Source organism: Melospiza georgiana, chromosome 6 (assembly GCF_028018845.1).
Source record: "Melospiza georgiana isolate bMelGeo1 chromosome 6, bMelGeo1.pri, whole genome shotgun sequence".
NCBI lineage: Eukaryota > Metazoa > Chordata > Aves > Passeriformes > Passerellidae > Melospiza > Melospiza georgiana.
Window position 1 is genome coordinate 4,607,156 of NC_080435.1, and position 22,719 is coordinate 4,629,874.

At 38.6% G+C, this 22,719-nt stretch overlaps 1 protein-coding gene across 2 annotated transcripts in view; it reads left to right on the top strand.

Annotated features, from left to right (window-relative positions):
- Positions 1 to 467: 467 nt before the first annotated feature.
- The window catches only part of ZNF106 (zinc finger protein 106), a 40,332-nt gene continuing 18,080 nt past the window's right edge, over positions 468 to 22,719 (top strand). For both annotated transcript variants that reach the window (XM_058025458.1, XM_058025459.1), the window contains exons 1-9: positions 468 to 561; positions 8,391 to 8,476; positions 9,782 to 9,843; positions 13,938 to 14,135; positions 16,282 to 18,354; positions 19,203 to 19,821; positions 20,702 to 20,771; positions 22,367 to 22,521; positions 22,622 to 22,682. In XM_058025458.1, the coding sequence (XP_057881441.1) occupies positions 8,423 to 8,476; positions 9,782 to 9,843; positions 13,938 to 14,135; positions 16,282 to 18,354; positions 19,203 to 19,821; positions 20,702 to 20,771; positions 22,367 to 22,521; positions 22,622 to 22,682 (3,292 nt within the window). In that variant the 5' untranslated portion in view covers positions 468 to 561; positions 8,391 to 8,422. The remainder of the gene's footprint in view (positions 562 to 8,390; positions 8,477 to 9,781; positions 9,844 to 13,937; positions 14,136 to 16,281; positions 18,355 to 19,202; positions 19,822 to 20,701; positions 20,772 to 22,366; positions 22,522 to 22,621; positions 22,683 to 22,719) is intronic.

The window sequence follows — 22,719 nt, forward strand, 5'->3', positions numbered from 1 at the left end:
ATTGCACACAGCACAACCCGCGCCCTTCTCCTCCTGCCTTAAAAATCGCCCCTGGAGCAATTTCCCAGTCATGGCCACCCTGGCAGGCGTGATGTCCACGGCATCTCGCTGCTGAGGTACCCGCCGTCTGGAGCTTCTGATTTGTAGAAGGGTAACACGTAGCACTATGCGTGTTTAAAGCGCTGTGTTTACACATAACTACAATAACGTCCATTATCATTATTTGTTGGTAAATGCTCCCAGCTGGCCGGTGCTGGTGCTCTCGCCACGAAGTTCGTTCGCCTGTCGGCTGTCCACGATCGTCCCGCCGCCGCCAGGACTGCATTTCCCGGCAGCCCCCGCAGGCACGCAGGCGTGCCGTCCAGCGTGCAGCGCGGCCGCCCTCCCGCCGGCCCATTGGTGGGCTGCGCTGTGCCCCCGCCAAACCGCGCGCGCTCTTGCGGGGTGGGCCCGGTGCGGGCGCCGTGCGGGCGGCCGGACCCGGGGCGGTGCTGGCCGGGCCTCCTCGGTCCCACAGGGGAATGGGCTGCCGGGCCGCTGGCCTGGGCAGGGGTGCGATCCGTGAGTACCGGGGCTCTACGGAGCAGAGGGCTTGGGGAGAGCGGCGGCGGCCGGGGGCGATGGGGGCTGCTCCGGCTCTGGCGGAGTGGGCGGCCTGTGGAGGGCAGCAGGGCGAGCCCGGCCGAGGGGGGCTGCGGCTGCCGGCTCCTCGCCTCGGGGCGGGCATGCGCCTTGCTTTGCCTTGTGAGCATCCCCGATTGCTGTAGGGATCCCTGCACTTCGATGCCCTGCTGGAGGACAGCTTAGGGTGCAGGACTCTCTGTCCCAGGTGTACAGCTGCCCTGCTGCCTCTTCGTGCTTGCCGGGAGTGTTTCCGGGGATGAAGTGTAACTGAGTGCAGAGTTGCTTAGTTGCCTTCCTCATGAGTCAATATCTAAAAATGTGTTGTAGTGAAAGCATGCATGAGTTTAGTGATAAATATCTGCTAACTTAAAAGGAGTGGGACTGACAGCGTGAGACAAGTCATAATAGTGTGATGAAATATGAGGTATTTGAAAGCAATCATTCATCATTGCACACAGGGTAGTTGAAATCCAAACTTATATTAAGAACTGCTCGGGGGTGCATGTGAATGTCAATTCGTAAAAGTTTACGAAACATTGGATACAAGTAGCACTGATGAAGCTTTAAAGTTCCTGCTTCAGTATACTTTGTTGATGGAGGTTTGGTAACAATCTTCTCATGCAAGTATAAACCTTTTCACCTTCCCTTCTGCACCTGAGGAGGTGCAGCTTTAAAGAACAGACAGGTTTTGAGGTGGTGTGTCCTGAGAGAGAAGATAATTGAGAATTTGTGGACTTTGTTTTCAACATGAGTTTCCAAGCTTGCATGTCCTATATCTCTGTTGCTTATTGCTGTTCTTCAGGTATTTGCTACTTCTTTCAGTTAAACCTCAATTACTGTATTTAGCAAATTGGCTGTTTTGCTGAACTGACAGATCCTAGCCTAAAAAAAAAAAAAACCAAACACTTAAGCGTTCCAAAAATTTGATTAACAGCTTTGCAGAAGTTTAGAAGCTTATTCCCATTAGTACTGCAGTGTTTGGGATTACAACTGCAGGCTCTAAGGACCAACGCAATGTATCTCTGTAACTTTTTACATTGGAAAATAGATTTCTATCCTGAAGTCTCTCCTATTAAAAGCAACTGAATTATGTTTTTTTTTTATTTTAAGTCCTTGCTTGACTTCAGCTGAACTGGCAGTAAAAGGCAGCTGCACTTGCACTACTTTGTGTGTTCCACTAATGACTGATTTTTGTATGTAAAGTTAGCTAAAGAGGTGCTACACTCTGGCATTTTCAGTTGATTTTACCCAAAGTATGTCTGCATTTTACCTAAGTCTGTTTGGTCACTGTGACCAAGCTTCATGTAGCTTCTATTCCCTAGGTTCAAAAATGTCACATATTTGAACTAAAGACCTTAATTTCTGCAGGATTGTGAATCCAGTACAGGGCAACAGCAGTCACTGTCCTCTACATGCCTACCTAAATTGTGTACAGAGATACAACTTGAAGTATCTAGGTAAAATGAAAGTATTTTTCTATCCATGTTCTTTTTACCTTATCTTGTAAAGAAAAAAAAAAATTGTAAGATATCCAGAATAAAGTTTAATTTTTTTCAGAATAAAATTTAAATTGTTAAAACTCTTTTTAACATCTGGTAATCATCTTTTGTGAACTCTGCCACCAGATGGTGTCATAAGATTTGAGGTGTTATCTGACTCAAGCTGATTCTAGCAAAGTCAGTGGATACTATATCTTACAAATAGCTTGTTTTGTTTTTATAAAACTTTTTATAAATAGTAGGTTTTATAAAACCTACTATTTTACATTTGGATCCTATTGTGGTAGAGCTGCTTGTGTTCAGCCCTGGGACAAACTACAGAGATATGACAATTTAGGCAGAGCCCTGTATTTCTATTACCTGGTCATTAATTACTACAATCTTAATGTTTGAGATCCTTAACTTGATTTTTTCTTGGTATGAAAGCTCTTTATATTGAATAGTGACTTGAGTATCTTGGTTTGAATGCTTCAAATCACCCTCCAGTGATTCTTCATACTCTGTAATGACAGTATAAATAGAAGAAGCCCAATTACTTGCTGAATGCTCTCCCTGTTTGTTCTCTTGTGTCTATACAGATCTTTCTTAGGGAGTCTGAGTTATTTTGACAAGGTCAGGTACCTGTTTCTGTGGAGCTGCAATAGATAGGATGTATAGAATAATCTGTTTTGGTGTGGCTTTTGAGTCCTTGTCCTTATCAGTGAAAGAGATGGCATATGAATACCTGGGAAGGATACAATGAGATTAAATAGCCTAGGAAGGGGGAAAAAAGATACAACTTAATGTTACAGAAATAAGTGTAAAATTAAATGTTGGATATTTCTATCATTCTTATAAGGGTCTGTAAAGTGAAGACCCTTTATAAAGTGACTCAGAATAATCTGATGTGAATTCTTTTGAGAGTCACAGTAATATTTAAATTTTTAGATATTTAAACCTAAAATTTAATTGAGTTGTTTTGCCCACATCTTGTGGATCGCTATGTTGCTTTTTAGTAAGACTTTGTCTCAGTCATTATCAATTGTGTTTGAGGCTGGAGCAGTAGTAGGGATGCACAGACAACTCCCTTCTCCTAAGGGTGCTAATAGGGGTGTTAGCCAAAGTACTGCGTCCGGTTTTGAACAATCCTTTTAGAGTGCTTTGGGCAGCTTGAAAAGGGAAATGGCTATTTTAATAAGCCCAGGAAATGTGATGTTTGAGGAAAACATCTGAAGAAAACAAAACTTGCATATGCCTTAAACCAAGTAGGGAGTATGGGAGAAAACAGAAGCTTTCCAGCTTGTGGAATTTCCAGGTATGTGGATTTTAGGTGTTCTAAGTGACAGCCTACAGTAATAATGCTGAACAGTTCTTCATTCCAGTTTGGAAAGAATATATTCCTGAATCTTCAGGTGTGTGAAAAGCTGTCATGAATAAGAAAGAAATAAGGCATTTAGTTTCACTAGAGAGAAATGATCACCTTGATTTACAGCAAGGAAAACTTACTTTGTATATTAAGAGATTATTACCATTGCTTATGTATAGGAGTTGGAAAGATGCAATTTGGTTGTGGGTTAAAGTGTATATGTTCTTCTGGTCTGTGCCCTGTTCTTAGACTTACATGAAATAAAAACAGAAGTCAGTGAAAACTCTGTGTTCCTGCCAGGTGTTCTGTGCCTGTGCCGGTCTGTTTAAGATATTTCTCTGTGGTGTCGTTATCTCCAGCAGACTTTCCCTGTATGTTGTAAAAATCCCAGTCATACTTATGAGATAGCACTCTGTTTCTGCTAGGTGTTTTCTAGGCCAGATAGTGAAGTAAATTTTATTGCTTTAAACAGGAGCTTAAAGAACTTTGATCTGTGAAATAACTTTTCTTTCCTGGCTTAATGTCAAAACAGTTAAGCACTTGTCTGCCCAATTATACCATTTGCTGTCTAGTGGTGCTGCTTCAGTGCTCAGGGGTCCAGACTACCCCTTAGATTGTCACATGGATAAAATTAAATCTGGAAAGCAGGGAGAAATTTACCTTAAAAGCTTTACTTCTGGTATAAGTATTTGAACTTCTGGAGTGTAATATAGTTTTCTCCTTTGCCCTGTAAAAATAAGAAACCAACTACAAAGTAGTTAGTGGCTGACAGTGTGCTGGGGGAGAATCATGCTGTTAGTCATGACTTAACTTTAGTAAGTCCTTAAGTTTTTGTTTGTTGCCTGTGTTAGGATGCACAGATCAACATCTCAGAAGGAAAGTTAGTGCCTCACATGTGTGCCCAGAAGGAGAGTTAAGGTAATTAATAGAAGTTATTGTCTAGCGGGGATGTGTGGTAAATTCAGATGCTTGAGGGGCAATGAATCTTGGAAGAGAAGACAGTCTGTGAATGATATTGCTTTATTCCATGTAAATTCTGTAAGTTGGAGCACAGGGCTCAGTATTATTATTACTATTCTACAGTTCAGCTGGTGTGTGTGCAGCTGGTTGCTGCAGGACAGAAGTCACTGAAGGCACTAGGAATGACATCTCTGCAAGGAGCTGAGCATGTGCTGAGCATGTTGCTGCAGAACATTCTGCACAGTGAATTTGTAGCCTCCTGTTCTTCTCAAGTGTTGAGTTTCCATTGCTCTCTCTAGGGGCATGCAGCACTAGGCAGGCCTTTAGACAGGCCAGCGCTGCTGATCTCTTTGAAGCCTCCTGAGGATTTCTAGGCAGCTGGAATGCCAGGCTGCACACCCCACTCCATGGCACTTGTGGCTTTATATAGTCAGAGTGTTCAGCCACTAATCTGTAGCAGATTTAATCTTGATGTACATTTTTAATGTATGTTATCCGGTAAGGTTGAATAACTGTGGACAAATGGGTGTTGTACCAGGAAGTAGTCTAATGCCTAATTTTCTTTGTAGACTATTTTTATTTGTGAGAAGGGCTCTCTAAAGTCTCAGTAGCAGGCTTTCTTAATTTAATTAAAGCTCTGTGGTATTTCTAAGCTCTGTACAGGTGTAGACTATTGGCAAGTTGTGTTTACATCACCGAGTTGTAAAGCACATCCCTTCCTTTTAAAACAAACAAATAATAAATGACCCATTGAACAGTTACATTCCCTCAAAATAGAAAGTTGTTGTAATTTCTCCTTTGTTTCAAAGGCTTTGCATTCTGCTCTTAACGTCTTCTTCTGTAACATGTAACGTTCTTTTTATATGATGGTGGGGTTTTTTTGGCAAAATCTTATCTTTGCTTGCAGTTCGCTCATTTTTTAGAGTAGCTCATCTTCCTGCTCAAGTCCCACAAAAAGTAATTTTCTATGTTATACAGCAAGCTGAGGATTTCAAAAGCACAAGGTGTTAAAGCTGATAAAAGCTTGAAGGTTGTTGAAGTTTAAAGTATGTGGGGTTTTTTTTCAAGAATTCAAATGTGCCTGCATTTATCTAGAGAGGGCTCTGTTTCTGAAGTTTCTTCATGAAGAATGGAAGTTTTGAGATTGAACAGACCAGTATATGATGAGATGAAATGCAGTGTCTACATGGCTCAAAAGCTGTCTGATTCTTGCTGATTTTACTTGGTCACTGAGGAAATGCCTTTGATTTATTATGTTACTCAAAATACTTCATAGCAGTTCTTTTACAGTAAAATTGAAGTACTTAATTAAAATGAACCCCAGTGTTTATAGGTTTAGCAGCATTTGGGAGAAAGCTAAGGATGATGGGAAGTGGTTTATATCTATGTAACACAGTAAGTCAAGAGGTGATCTGGAAATAGAATGTGTGTCTGTGTTCTCCCAGTCCCTGTAACATCTACTGAGTCTCTTTATTTCTGAGTCCATGCCACTGAGAAAGTTTCCCTTTTCATAGTGACATCCAATAGTATTTGAATTCTATCAGTATTTTTAGTACTCTGTCATAAGTAATGCCCAGCTGATTGGGCAGTTTGCCGAAAACTCTTCCTGTAATCGTGTGTAGTTACTATATGTTTTAATTAGCCAAAACAGGTGTAATGTTAGCTCTGCTGGTGAAAGCTTTTTAATGTTCCGTGCTAACTGGCCTGCTTCTCCTGATTTAAGTCCTGTGCTGCTTTAAGCCCAGTGCAGAACGAATTCTGTAAATACTTGGGTGATCTTGAGCACATGTAGGGTATTACTCCGCTGAACTACAAAGTAGTGCCAACAAAGAATGTTGGGGGTGTACAGAATATTTTAATGCAAAAGGAAGTGTCTGAAATTGGTGCAAGGATTAGCAGCCTCGCTTTCCATGAGTACTTCCATATTAATTGCATTAAACCAGCTGTACTATGTTGGATAGGCATCTAAACATTTGTCACTTGTGTATGATCATTAATAATTCCTTTAGATCTGTTGTAGCTGCACAGATCTGTGTATAAACAGTAGATTGATGATGTGCTACTGCGCTCACCTAATAACTCACTAGAGAATCAGGAGTCTGCAATATCTCATTTTCTGTCTCTACTTGTATTAGCTTAAACTTTCCTTAACTGCTGTCTCAGTTGAAATAGGTTTTAAAACAAGTTATGATCTTTATAAATGCTTTCAAAATAATTTGTTGTGAAAGATAGTGTTTCTGAATCCTGACCTTCCATGAAGGCAGGTACTTTTGCATGGACATTGCTGATACCATATGAATTTATATGCAGGCTGGTGCAAAGTTTTGGATAATCTTAAACCTTTGTTGGGGCTTATGTGTCAAAATAAACAGCTGCTACTAATGGTTCAGATATATTAGGTGCCCATGTGATCAAGCTAGAAAATGCATATTTAAACACTATCAGGTATCTCAGGGAGATCAAGAATGGTGGTTAGGGAACACAAGATGACTGAATCTCTTGTTGTGTTTTGAATGTGTTTGTTTTAGTATGATGATGTGGATTTTTTTAGTGAGAAAACTGTTTCTCTCTTGTCTAATGGTGGAAGTGCTATTGTAGCTCTCAGTTTCCTCCCCTTTAACCCTGACAGATGCTGGTACCTCGTGTGTAAATGGACGTGGAAATCTGTAGGGAAAGAGTTACTTGTCAAAGAACTACGTTTTGGACTTTAAGGGATTGTGCTTTTACTTGCTCATTTTTGTTTTCAGTTGGACAGAACCACTGAATATCAGAGCTGCTTTAACTCTAGGTAATCTGGATTTGGTAAAAATCCTGTTCCTGCCCTTTGTTCACAGCTCCTAGTCAGTACCAGATTTAGAGATTTTGATGCCGCAGGTAAGGTTGATGTTGAATAACTAGAATTAACTTTATAGGGTCAGTTGTGAAGTAGAGTTCTTGGAGAAGGTTCTTGCAGGTTAATTTTGATGCTATTAGCCAAGTTAGCTCTGAAGTTGCCTAATGTAAGATAGCAAAACTTGAAAGGATTTGTATTTTTCTGTGCAGATAGAAAAATGCTGAGTATTGAAAAAATACATTTGTTTTAAATTTAGGGCAAGGAACTGCCTCTGCCAAATCAATAAAAAATGACAGTAATGCTCAATCATTGTGCATTTTAGTGTATTTTAAGAGAAAGAAAAGTGCAAAGGTTGTACCCTGTTATTTAAACAGACATATCTGTTTTTGCATTATAACCTAGACTCTAATTTCAGTGCACTCCTTATGAGTTAAACATTATGATAAAATGCATATGACATCTTATTAACTGCTGCTGCTTTTTTTGCATATATGCAAATCTTCAGTAGATTAGTGTTAATATGCTGTCTAAATTGAGTATTTAAGTACATGGATATGTGCATTTCTTGCAAAGGCTAATGAGACAAATACTGAATTTAAATTACTTCAGGTTTTATTTTATGGTGAGTAAATGGATCAATAAAACTTGAAGACTAGTGGTCTTTGATATCATAAATGGCCTCTGTTTCATTTTCCTAGGGCCCTAAATATGTTCCTTGAGTGGCCCTGTGCACTAAAATAAAGATCTGAGTTTGCCCTGCTTGGTTTTCCTAATTCCTTATCTCCCTGTCATCATCCTAGTTGAAAAGTGTTTTGTTAATCTGATTTGAGTAGCTAAGAGGATTTGTACAGATCTCTGACTGTTGAATGAGTACCATGTCTTGGATGACCAGGACCAAAATGAAAGAAAGGGAAAGCTACTTTTTATGATAGATGTTTTAGATGACTGTTCAAACTACCTTATGTTTTTTTTTTGAAGAGTATTGACTATTCATGAGAGGCATGTATTCTCTTAAGCTCAGCACAATAGTTTTCATGAACAGTAACTTTGCTTACTTTATTTAGCAAGATAGATTAATGAAACAAGTAATCCTGAATGTTGGTTATTTTTAAATTGTTTTTATTTGCAGGTATGGGATAAGATATTTCCAGAGTAATAAGCATGGTTCAGCAACGAAAATGTGCATTATGTCACATTGTGTACAACTCAAAAAAGGTAAATAACTATTGCTTGACATGCATCAGTAGATATTAATATGAAATGTGAATGAGAAAGGCTTTCATTTTAAAATTGTGCAAAGTGCAATTTCCCTTTACCAGGAATATATTGCCCTAAGTCTATCTCAAATCAAAGAATATATTTCTGTGTGCTTTGGAGTATCTTTCTTGAAGTGAGCTGTGCAGTATGCCTGATTCTGAATGTTAAAAATAGTGAGGTCTTTGAGGTTTTTTATATTATTTTATAAAGGTACTAAAGTGAAAAGCACTCACACATATTTGACTTAAATTGTGATATGGGAAGAATACTGTAATACACGATTTTATAGATTCCTTTTGGAAGGTCTGTGCTTCCATATGGAAGAACCAAATGGAATTGTGTTTTCCACATAACACAGCATGTGTTTTCATTAGTGTGTCAGTTTGGTGTCCATCTTCTGTGTGCTGTGTATTTATGCAAAATCTGCATTGAATCTGGGAGTTTCTTAATGGACCTTCATGTACTTTTTAGCTACATGGCATGTGGAGATGTGCCATATGTTTTAATTCACACAACTCTTCAAGGTGGAAGATGTTCCTTTCCCTTTGCAGATAGGATTTCAAGGGCTAGAGAGGATTGTGATTACTATCTGGTCTTTGAAGATTTCTGAACACTTTGGCTCAAACACCAAAGGAAAGTTAAATCATCTGGACTGCTTCCTTTTGCTGAGTGATGAATGTTTTTTCTCTTCTGGCAGCTCCCTTTCAAAAGTAAATAATTATAACAGTACTGTAGTTCATAGATCAGGGTTGCTGTAAACAACAAACTGTCATGGACATCTCAGTTTCTGAAGTGTCTAGCCAAGTAAGATAGCATATGATGGTGAATTTACAGCTGTCTTACAATAGAATTGCAGAGAAACTGCTCAGATTGCACAGGGAAACTGTTTTAAGTACTGTGATTCTGAAGAATGGTATTAATGAGACTTTTAATTAACCTGATTTTCAACAGTGTTTTGTCAAAAATCAGTCTAATAAACTTTGCTACATAGACTGTTATTTGATTTTCTTCTGAAATTCTGCTTCCATTGTGTTGAATTTTAATGACTCGTGTGTTCTTCTTGGGAAAGGTAACATAACTTCCTGCAGGTGTGCCTACTTGTGCTTTCATAGTCACAGAAACAGGAATGGCAACTACTACAGCCCTGCAGAAGTAGAGTACACCCTTGTGCAAGGCAGGAGAATTCACAAAAATGAGCTTTTCAGATATGATACAGCATTTTGTTTTGTTTTGACCAATTTTTTTTTTTTCTACATGTTGAAGGAGATGGAAGAACACAAGAGAAGCATGCTTCACCACAGAGAACTGGAAAACCTGAAGGGAAGGTATGAGAGCAATCTTCCATCATTCCTCCCTGTGCCATTTTGTATGTCACTTTTTGGAAGGACTCCTGACCTATTTCCCATACAAGCTGAATTGCACAATTTATTTTTACACTTCACATTAGTAGCGTGCCTTGTCATACAGCTGGCAATGAACATGTTTTCATGATGTCAGAAACCCAGGAGGCAAACAATGATGTGGAAGAAAGCTCACCTGCATTGCTTTGACTGCAGTGAAATAAAGTTACTTCATTCTTGGCAGTTTCATGTTTGTGGGGGGTATTTTTCAAGCACTAGATTTCTGCCTTTTACAGAATAATCAGAAATTAGAATTATGAACAGTGGTACTTTTATTTTAAAGTTTTTTGGGGATTTTGGTAAGTTTTCAATAATGTAAAAACAATTGTTGATCTTTTAAAGCACAGTCGCTTGATTAGGAGATCTAACCATGCTGGCTGGTGTTTCCTTTAAGGTTTCCTTGTTTTATTTGAAACATTTGGAAAGTAGAAGGGGGGAGTTAAGGGTATTCAAACGTGATCCTAATAATAGGGAGTTAGGTTCCAACCAGACTACACTTTAAAGTGATTTCAGGTGTATGGATTTTGAGGTAGCCACAGATATCACATACTGTCAAACACTTGAATATTTAATCTACAAATTAATTTTTAATTATCTTGCAGCAGAAACTGTAACAAAATACAAATCTGTTTTCAACATCTCTTAAAGAACTAAAAGTAACCATCTTTCCACTCTTTGAGGTGTGGGGGATTCATTTTGTGCAGACATCTATCTCATACCCAAGGAAAAAAACCAGAATGCTCTCTGCCCTAGAAACTGGCTGTTGGCTTCTGGTCAGCTACCTTGCTGAGCACTTCTGTTCTGGAATGTTGTCTTCTGACAGTGATTCTGAAATTTCACTTATTTTGACATCTTACTTTGGGCCTTCTACTTTGTTTTTGGTTTTTTTTAGTTTAGTTATGGCTCTGTAACACTAATTTCTAGAAGTTATATATTGTGTCTGCAGTGGCTTGCAAATGATTGGACAATTTTTGGTTTTCCACTTCATAGGACTGATATTAAGTTAAATTTCTTTCATCATCATTACACTTTTTATTACTAATGTAACTATCTGTCTTCATTACTCTTTCAGAAGAATGCACGGAAGATGCTTGTTCTCAAAATAACGAACTTAATTTTTCACTGTGCAACAGCAGCCTTGTTCTCTCTCTTGTGCCCCTTCTTCCATTTCAATTTAATTAGAAGGTTTTTAGGAGTCTTTTACAGCCATGTACTTCAAGAAGAAAATGTGAAGCACAAGCAGCAGCCTCATGAGTGTGGCTGAATTGTGTAACAGATGATAGTACCATTAAAGTATGTGGAGTATCAACATCTTACTACCTTGAAACTTAGTATCTGACTAGAAGTCACTTTTCAGACTTTCTGTATGCAAGAGGTAAAGGAAATGCACACATTGATTCATCCTTTTTTTTTTTCCATTTAAAGTTAGCTATCTCAAGGGCTAGAATAATTTTCTGGAATGTTTTAAGACTCTTCTCCTTTCCTTGAAGTCTTATTCTGTGTGATGTATAAGGAGAATTGGATGCCAAGTACAAAGCTGTAGCATATTTGGGTTTTGCTTGTTTTTAGTTGAAAGTGAAATAGTGCTCTTGTTACATGGGACATGGAGACTACAGTCTGAAGTATACACGCAGTAAATAAAGCTCTTGAGTGCTTTCATACCGAGAGTACTTTTGTTGCATTTACCTCAAACTTCTTTTGGCCGCCTTGTTTAACAGCTAAGATTGTGTGGTATTCCTGTATGGCAGGGGCATGTGTAGGCATGATCAGTGTGTGCCACAGACTGTGCTAGTTCTGGATAGCTTTAATGGGTGTAAGAAAAGTAAAGAACTGAAGGAAATATAAATTCCCCTAAGGGTAGCTATCTGAGCTCCTAGCCGGTTTATCTTCAGTTAAAGCAGTTGTTCATAAAGAAAAAAAAGTGTTGTGTTTTTCTTTAGGCTCATATAGATTAACAGCAGGTCAAAGAAGTCTTGCCTTTTCAGACTGTCAGTTGGTACAAGAACCACAGCTTTGTAATTAGTAACTTGCAAGTTAGAAGTGATAGAAACAAGTTCTTTGTCCTCAGTCCAGCTGTTAACTCACTGGCTTTGTTCAAAATAAATAAAACTTTGCATTTAGTTAATCAGTCTATAAATGAGGATGGTAAAAGTTTTATGCAATAATTGAAACATGGGTCTTATGAAGGATGTGGATTGTTCTTTAAAACCTAATTACTACCACATTAGAACCACTGGGGTGTGCTTCTCATTGAGAGTCTGTATGGGTAAAGTGGAACGTTATGTAAAAGAACATCTTTTACAGTGAGAAGCCAACTTTCTATTTGCAGCTTGCCTTGTGTGATGACCTAAGTTAAAAATAAGTCTTATTAGCTATGCACAGCTGTGCCATTTATTTGTGTGAACAGGATTTTTCCAACGACATTAGTAAAATCCACTGGTTTGGTTATCTTTATTGCATTAAGATAGCCTGAAGTGCAATATATAGGATATGGGCTTTGAATATTTATTAGCCAATGTGAAACGTATGAAATTAAGTACATTTAGTTCTTGAAAACACAGGGTAAATTTGGAGGCTACTGACATCATAAATGAAATTTATCTTAATGTTTAATCTGAAATTAATTAGGCTGCAACATACAGAATAATTAAACCAAAAAAATTCTCATTTTCAATACTTAGGCTGTTTAAAATAAAGCTGTCTCTAGGTGTGTCTGAATGACTGCAGTGATTAAATATCTGAAGTATGTTAGTAGGGAAAACCACAGATATCCAGGATAAATAAAACATAGCTGCTGACACTTGATTAACCACTCTGATGAGGACATTGCCTTAATACCTTGAGTGAATGCGCATCTTTTGATTTTTCTCTTTTTTTTTTTTAACCGTTCACTAAAAACAAGGATTCGTGTTTGTCATTTTCTTTTATGGATCCCATTTTCTTGACACTAGTCATGAACTGTGTGTTGTATTATGATGCTTCTGTTCTAAGACCTTTGTGTCAGGTGCTCCATGGGGACATACATATCTGCTTTTATGAATTAACTGGCAGAATTGAAAGAAGCACTGTGGAGGCAGTCAGTGAATCCTGTCTTGGTCCTGCCGTGTTATTTGCACTGGACTATGCTTTAAATAATTTTTATCTGTGTGGTTTTATTTTTAATCTGGTGCACATATTTTCTTTTTTAGGAAGTTAATAATGTACTTCTTTAACACTGAATTATTGGAAGGCATTGTCGGAAGAACAAATGTTGTGGTTTTAAAAATCTGAATTTCTTAAAAAGAAAAAAAAAAGTTCAAGTCTTGCAGTCTTAATCCAGTAATATGAGTAAAGCCATTTGTCTGATACAGCTGTCAACTTTCTCCAGCTGAAATTATTTCTATGTTTTTTGAGACAAGTCCTCTAAAGTAGAAAGCAGACCTCATGCACACTTGAACCAAATAAAGTACAGGAAACTGAAGACACCCTCCCATCACTCACTGTGCTGTGGAGTCTTTGGATTCCAGGCAGCAGTCTCAGCTGTCCCAGTTTAGGTTATGTTGTATCAGGATTGGCTGTATCCATGTACTGCCTCCTCCCTTTTCTAAATTTCACTGGGGGAAGGCTCAAGGCAAGGATTAAATGTAGAAGCTGTCACCAGGCTTCCCCAGTGCAGTTGGCAGCATGGATGGGTTTCAGAGCTCCTGCTAGCTCTGGAAGCCTTTCATTCTGCCTCCTCGCTCACTATGTTTCCTCTGAATAGATTTTGAGTACAACAATTCAAGAAGAATTCCTCCTCCCACTTAATGTATCTTCATTACCAAGTCTTTTACCTCTTGATTGTTGGAAAAAAATCTTGTAAAAACTGACCATCATAAAACAAAACCTTGAAAGAAAAAGCCAGAGAATTCAAATAAGTATACTGAGCAAAGCCTAGTTGCCTTGAACTCAGACACATTCAGAGGAAACAAAGTAAGACCAGAACTACCTGCCATGCCAGTTGGCAGAGTTGAAAGCCCACCCTCTGCCTCTCTTCCTAGGGATAGCAGCCACGAATGCCGGGTGTGCAGGGTGACGCTGGTGGGTTTGTCAGCATATGCCAAGCACATCTCCAGTCAGCTGCACAAAGACAACGTTAATGCCCATGACAGAAAAGAGGAAGAGAAAGAAGTGGCAGAAGAGGACGACCTTGACAAAGAACTCATTCAACTAATCAAGCAAAAGAAGGAACGGAACCGGTGAGTTTTCCTTTCTCCGCTTAGATCATAGAATTGCTTTTAACACATGCATGCACTCCTGAGGCTTACATGCTCACAAAATGTAAATTTCCTGTAGCCAGCATACTTGTGAGAGCAATCCAAGAGACCTGTGTGGATATCATAGTTTCAACATGTAAATGTGACTCTGCTGAATGTTTTGTCCTGTTCCTCTACTACTAGTGTGGAAATACAATCATTCTCTATTATGGGTAAAAACACTCTTGAGTTTTGAGAACCCTAATGTTTTTATTTTAATATTTGATACCTTTTTAACTGAAGGCTTAATAAATGGACAGTAGTGCTAATACTGTTTACGGTGGAAGTTGCCTGTAGGAACCTGGCCTTTAAGAAACTGCTGCTGAACATGTTTCTTTTATAAAACCAATTGGATTATTCTGTAAATGTCAAGTGAAATCCCCTAGTCCTTGAATGAAATTTCTTACCTGTTGTATCTGGCTGCTTACCATTAGCTAAACATAGTTCCAGTGGCTCACTATGAAATAGAGGGCTGCAGAAGGTAACAAATATTGCCTTTTATTTTACATGAAAATCTGCACATGTGCATTGCTTGTGTGATGTTCCAGTTGGGAATATATTATTTGAATAGATTTATGGCATGGTGATGGTACTAAAGGGGCATATAATTCTTAAAAGAAGCTCTTGTGTTCTGTGGCTAGAAATTTAAATTAGTGTTTCCAGATGTTAAAATCTGTGACGACTGTTAGGTAGGTTTTGGCATCACTCTGTTGTACTAGTGTGTCTCTGCACTGCACAATGGTAATGTTTTCATACTGGTTAATGTAGGTAGCAAAATTGTTACTTTTCCTTTTTGTTTTATGGAAAAAGAGTAATACTATCAGTGCAGTGTTGTTCTGAGGCAACTAAAACTGTAGAAAATCTCTGTCTGCTGGGTGCTGGTTTGGAGAGTCAGAAAACCAGAAGGTTTAAGTTACTAATTCAGCAAAATTATTTCCATTAGATCACGATCTAGTTGATCACAATCAGCTCTTAGAAATGACTATATCACTTAGATATTGTTGTTTTGAATTCTCATTTTAGAGCTCAGATTATTTTGCACAGTAGACTGTTTTCCATTAGAGAGTAGCTATTAGCGAATCTTTTAGCAGAACTGGAATGTATCAAAAACATAAAGGGTGATACAATATGAATGTTCAGTTTACTCAAATCAATTGTTTTTGAGTAGTAGTGTGAAAATTTACTGTCTTTCTTGTCCAGGGATTTAGAATGGATGTATTTTTGTGATCAGTTCCTGGAAAAAACTTTTCATTAAAACTCCTCATTTGGTGGGATAGATTGCTGACCCTGGGAATAGCTGTAGCTGTTAAGGGAGCATTTATCTTTAAATGTACATGTGATAGTTTGCCACGTGTCTGTGATAAGTTGCCAAGCACAAGTGCTATCCAAAGGGCAGTTGATAGTGCTGCTGTGAGGCTCATACAGACTCAGGATTGCATGCTGTGGACTGTTCCAGTCTCTTGATTAAAAGAAGACAAATTACTTTCGTATCTGAGGTGCATCTTCTGTGGATATTTTACATCTGTGTTTTAACTTAACCTTTATAAATGGAGCTGTCATGTCATTTGTTCCCTCCAGTAAGGACAATAATGGAGTTTTCAGCCTAACTTTCCTCTGTTTTCTATCAGTTCACTCTAGTTCCACCAGCAGAATAGTCTTCAGAAAAAATAATCTCACTAATGAGTTTTCTGTCTACTAAGATAGATCAAATTACAAAGATTCTATAACATTAAGAAACTTTATTAGTTTCTTATTAGTCCAATAGTAAATATAAAGGAATATTATCTTTCAAGTTAGAGAAAAGTATTTGAGAATCAGTCTATTGACCTGTCCCTATGCCAAATCTTTTGTTCATGTGAGAGAAATTTTGAACTTATCACGTGTAAGTAAAGGTACAATGTTAGTTTTGAAAGTCAAACATTAGTGAAGCTTGAAAAACAAAGCTGCTAAAAAAGTATCTGTTTCTTTCTACAATAAATAATTTTTTAAAAATTTTCTTCTCAGTGCAAATAAAATTCATGAAGCTTGTGGACTGTTGGATTTTAGTATAATAGCATCAGAATTTAGGTTTTTCTCAATTCTTTTGTAGGCAAACTGAACCAAGTTGTGCAAGCCAAGAATTAGAATGTGATGATAGGAGATCACAGAGAAGGCGAGAAGAAAGAGCTGCTTACAAAGAAAGAGAAGCTTATGATCAGTTGTCGTGGCATCATCATAATGCATCACAAAGGGACTGGAAATGGGAAAAGGATGATTATGTTACTCCTAGACAAGGCAAATTTTCACACTCTCAGAGGAACCTTAATATAAACAGACATTCAGGTAGTGCAAAGGGGCGCTCTGCGCGGCACCAGAATGTTTCAGGAAACCCTTTGAATCGACATAATTATGGGAATTCTGGAAACGCTTGGCATCTGAGTGGGCGGAGAGGAGGAGCGTCAAATTGGCATCATGGTGCCAGGGAAAGAAATTCTACTTGGCACTCAGAAGAAACGGGTCATTTTTCTAGCTGGAATTCCAAGAGTTATGGAGGAAACTGGAAGCCAAGTCCTCATGGTGCAAATGGCTGGAATTTTGGAAGCTCAGGAGATTCATATTCATCAGAGCCAAATATATACAATCAAGAAAGGTCTGCATGGCAGCGGCCAGAGAAAGGCAATGTTCTGCCACGTAGAAATCGAAGAAATAGGGGTGACCGTCTGGATTTTACTAGTGATGAGCTTGCTGCTGAGGGAGTGTTAGAATTTAGTACATTGAAACAACCAGAAAGCAAAACTTCAAGAGCCAGTGGAAAAAGTGTCAGTCCTTCCAGAGATAAAACATATCGCTGGAGTCCCTACCCATCCCAGAAAACTGCAGAGCAGCAACCACGGTCTGAAGATAATGTTTCAAAACCTTCAGAGAAAATGGGTTCTGTACTTACACCTCTTAGTGATTCATCAATGAAAGGAGAAACTTGTGAAGCCAATGTTAGCCTTTCAAAACTTAAAAACCATGAAGCATCTTCCCCTTCTAATGGAACCTCTGATCACCTTGATTCTTGCAAGGTTATGGAAGACCCTTCCAGTGGTGAAAAGCCTGACAGAGATGATGGCAGAAGTAGTAGGATGCCATCACTGAAATCCCCCCTTCTCAATATCACAGATATGAAATTATCCTTGATAAAGCAAGACACGAACAGTCTCTTAAAAAATGTCAGGCTTCTGTTATCCTCAGCTAGTGGTGAAGAGCAGAATCATTTGAATGCGGTGAACTTGGAAACAAACAGTTTCTCCTCTTATTCATCAAAACTGCATGCTGCTTGTGTTGGTAACTTACAAGACAACAAAGATGTGCTTGCTGGTAATCTTAGAGAGCGTATTAATAACTTAAATGAAGCAGAACAAAATCCCAAAGGTATCCAGTGCAACCATTCCTTGCAAAATGCTCCCTTAAGCTCTTGCAAAGATACAAGTGACCAGAATAGGGAAGAAACTGGGAAGGCATTGCCAGAGAAGGAGTTAGATTCATTAGATGTAAGTGGTGATGATTTAATGGGAAGTGAGAAGTCAGAAGCAAAAGTTGAAAAGTTGGATTCTTCTTTACCCTGTGACACCCCTGAAGCTAAAACTACCACCTCTGAAAGGGAAGATGATAAAAAGCCATCTGCTTCAAGTATTGCTTCTGCTGAGCTAAAAAATTTTACATTTCGTATAGAACCCAAAGTTTCTTCGTCAAGCAGTCAGGACCATTTACATGTGGATTTGAAAAGCTCACAGGACAAGGAAGGGAATGAAGAGTGTGTCAAGTCACGTGATCAATTTGAAATTGAAGGTTTTGAAAATCCTTCAGATAATGAGCTTCAAAAAGGAGGAAGCCAGTCAGGAGGCCTCCTTCTTCCAGATTTAAGCAAACTTGGCCTGCCTGCTTCTCTGCAAAGAGATCTGACACGGCATATCAGTCTGAAGAGCAAAGTCGGGACACATCTCCCAGAGCCCAATCTCAATAATGCACGTCGCATTCGGAATGTGAATTGCCTTCGGAGAAGTGAGACAGAGAAGGAGTCGGGGCTTAAACCTACCCTCAGGCAGATTCTTAGTGCTTCCCGGCGAAATGTTAACTGGGATCAGGTCATCCAGCAGGTAACCAAGAAGAAACAGGAACTTGGCAAAGGTTTACCAAGGTTGGTACCTTTCAGATCTAACCATGTCTCTCAGGGCATGCTGAGGGAGGAGGGTTATTTTTTCCCATATGTGAAATGAATTCCAGAATCCTTCAAGTAAGAGCTTAAAATGAAGCTTGCTATGCCACGATCTTTGGCAGAGTTTTTTGAAAATGCAATTTTTTTTGCAAATAATGCAGAGTTTTTATTGATTGATGCTATGAATGAATTTCTGTCCATAGATAAGTAAAAGTAATCTGCTCAGAAAAGATTCTGATCCGTTCATAATGGTTGCTTTAATATCTGAATGTGGATGGTAACAATGTAGTTTCTGTCGTTTCTTTTGCAGTTCTAGTAATGGAAGAATGTAAAAATGCAATCAGGATGGGAACAATGCTATGACAGTTCCCTATTTCCTCATTTTTTTAGGACTACAAGAAATGCTTGTAGTGCTGCAAGCAGTGTAAATGCTCACTCTTCATTTGTTAATCTTTTTTTCTGGTGCACAGTTTGCCTTTGCATTTAAGGAAGCAATTCTATAGTACTGCATTTTTGAAACTTGCTTTAAACCTGAATAATTTGAAATGTCTTGAACAAATGTCACATTTGATTATTCCAACCTTGCTTGGGAATAATTTATAATAACGTGATTTCTGACTTGAAAATCATGCTGCCAGTTCTTAGCCACTAAGTCTGGTTATGTGATACACAGGAGATGTTTCATTGTCAGATGAGCACAGAATACCACTGTAATGGGATTAAACTTACTGCTTAAAGCAGTAATCTACATTTGGGGAAGGGGGAGGCTTTTCTCTATGTGCAGCAGGCTTGTAACTTGTTTGTTTATTTTTCTTTTTATCTTGTTAAAGGTTTGGCATAGAAATGGTGCCTCTTGTTCAAAATGAGCAAGAGGGTCTAGAACTCAGTGAAGAATCTGATCCAACTGCTCTAGAAGGATTCCAGTGGGAAGGAATTTCCTTAGTGTCTGGCTCAGCCAGAAAACGTAGCTTTTCTGAAAGCAGTGTCATAGCAGACAGAAATCCTTCTGCTTACAGCTTTTTCAGTGAACAAGCCAAAATTAAAGAAAGTGGGCAAAGGCAAGTAATTGCAGCCAGCCACCCACATCATATAACATCTGGATATGAGGCAAGCACTGACATTGAGGCTGATCAGAAAGAGGGGACACCATCCCTTGCTTTGTCACCCTTTATGTCTGAAAGAACCGAGGCCAGCAGAAGTCACAGCCTACAGGCCACCTCTGAGATCCCAGGCCACACAGAACAAGACCAGGAGAGCCCAGAGAAGAGAACATCTCTTCTTGAAAAACAAAATGAATTAGAGGTCTCAGAAGAAAATTGTCCAGCTTCAAATAGTGCTTCACTTTTTGCAATGTCCAATAACATAGATGCAGCTACAGACAGTAGCTGCACATCTGGAACTGAACAGAATGACAGCCAAGGAATTGGAAAGAAGCGAAGAGCAACTGGAGTAAGTGTGCATTTCTGTCCAGCTTTGATCTGCTGAAAAGGTTCTTTGTCTGTCAGTGGTTATTCAGCTTTGGAATGATCTATGCTGGCAGGACTTTCCCCATCTGATAGTCTTGTACATTGATAATATCAAGTTCATTTTTTGTTTGACTTGATTTTCTTTAAATTTCTGCTTTCATAGTGTAGGACTTTTGATAGTTTTTTGTAACTAGTAGGAATGACAAATGCTCTTTTTTTGATTTGATACCTGGCATACTCTGTTGATAAACAAGAGATGTTAAAAATTTCTGTGGAAGTACTAGGTTTTTTAGCAAGAATCTTGGTGCTTCACAGCACAATTTAATTGGAAGGTAGCCTGTAGCAGAAATTTGTTTCCCTTAGATGTTTCTGGTTTTATGGTAAAGCAAGGAAATAAAAACATTTTGAAAAAATTACGCACCTAAAATTATATTCTTAAATCTGAATTTGTTTCAGAGTCTGGTTTTAGGCTTATCCAAAGGTTCAAAAAAAATCTTGTTGATCAGTTTCACAGAATGGTTTTGCAGAAAGCAATAATTCTAATTCTTCACTGTTTAATCCTCTACACCTTCAACTAAAACTGTAGAGCAGAAACTGTAATTCAAGTGCAATCTTAAACATCTGAGCAAGAAGCAGGCTGTTGTCATATTTAATATTTCTTCTCAGTTGAGGTGAAAACATGGCACTCTGTTGTCCTCCCTCTTTTGAGAGCTGAGCAAATGATGAGTTATGCAAGAATGTGCAAGCAAATGATGGATTCTTCTCTGTGCCTACAATAATGATTGAAAAGATGAAGGATGCTCAACTTCTTGATTTGGGCAAAATTATTCTTGTTACTTTTTAATAGATGATTTTACTTGCAGGAGGGATCTTCTCCTGAAATCCCTAGTCTAGAAAGAAAGAATAAAAGAAGAAAAATCAAAGGTAAAAAAGGTGGGTGAATATCATACATGTGTGCATGTGGTGTAGAAGCTATAAAGACCCAATAGTATTTTGACTTGGCTGAGGTAGTAGTTCCTTAATGTTACTATGCTGCTTCTTGGGCTTTTACTGAAGTTTGTAGTGTGGACTACAAACTACTAATGTGCAACACATTCTTCTCTGAAGACCTATATCTTAATTTGTCATAAGTTATTTCTAAGAGAAGGGTATGTGCAGCCTTTCTGCCTGCAGTTCATATTCCTGATTCTACAGATGGGACCTTTGCTTTCCCCCTCTACAGGGTAGTGAGGTTTGTTGCCTCTTTGGATGGAAGTTCTTAAGGGAGAGGTCAACACTTAATTTCCTTCAAATTTGCCATGCAGCTTTCCCTTTCTATTTCTGGGTGGTCTCACCAGAAAAATTGTACTCTGTTTAATTTGGTCTCTGTTCTGTTTTTGATATCTCTGACAATGCTTTTTACTTTTTTTAATGTCCTTAGTGGAAAGGAGTGTGAAATGCCTCTCTCCTTCATGCTCCTGACCAAAGAATACTCTTATTCTGGCATTAGACAGATATTTCTCAAACATGCCTAAAACATCCTCATCACCATGTCTCAAAATGAATCATCCAACCATCTTGTTTTAGGCAGAATATTTTCTTTGATAACTAAACCGTTGCCAGGAGCTTTGAGCTCCGAAGATGGCTTTTGTATCACTTTTTTTTCCCCCATTATTTATTTAAATTAACAGTTGTTTATAATATAGGGCAATAATATGACTCTTCTGTGGCAATGAATATTTGACTACTTGAAAAGGTGGGGGTTTAATCATCCTCTTTCTCCAATGACCAGTGTCTGTTATAGAGACTAATAATGCATTCTACTTTGTGAAATTTCTTTCCCATTGCTTTGTTTTAATGTGATTGTTATTGTAGTAAATTTGCTGGAGGAAACTATAACCTGAGCGCAGTTAAGCAGTGCCCAAATGGAAGTTTGTTTGGACAATCTCTGTAATGCCAGAAGTCTCTGGGAGTAAAGGAGGATCTTTTACTGAGTACAGTGGTCAGAAACTCTTTCTCAAGAGATGGCAAACACCAGTCTCATGGCCCAAAATCATCTTGAGTAGTCAACTCTTTTTCAATCATTGGGTTCCTTTTCTCCTAAACAGCTTTTCCTTGGCTTTTGCATTCACGGAATAATTTAAATCTTGTTTAGCTTAAATTTGCCTTTTCCTTTCTGATTACATTAGTGGCAGGTGTGTATTTGTACGTCTTGCACACATGTTCTTCAAGAAAAGGTCTTTGTGGAAGATAATTCATTTATTTAACTAAATCAGTGCTGGCAAAGCTGTGATGGAATTAATTACTAGAGTCAAGGTTGAGATTCCTTAAAGAGGAATACTTGACTTTGCAGTTTATCCATGTGGATGTGGCTAGTCCTGTCCATAAATACTCCTATTTAGTTTGTATAATTATCCATGCTTGAATGCTTGACCTAATTTATGAGATTTTTGCATTCTGAGGCGGTGCTATTTGTTGTGATATCACAAGTAAGATATCTTAATGTATGGTTCAGTGCTATTAGACTCCACATTTTATTTCTTTTTCAGAACGTTCTCAGGTAGACCAGCTGTTGGCTATTTCTCTGAGGGAAGAAGAGTTAAGCAGGTCTCTGCAGAATGTGGACAGCAGCCTCTTGCAGGCAAGGGCTGCCCTGAGGGCTGCCTATGTTGAGGTTCAACGGTTCCTTGTGTTAAAGCAACAGGTAACAGTGGGCTTTGGAAACTCTCTGAGCTTGAGCTTAGCATCATGAAGAACTGCCTGTTAAATCAGTGGGACTGATATAAGCCACAACTGTTTTGCAGATAACCATGGAAATGAGTACACTGAGAAGTCAGAGAATCCAGATCTTGCAGGGGCTACAAGGTACAGGATACCATAGAGCTACAACAGTGCAATGCTT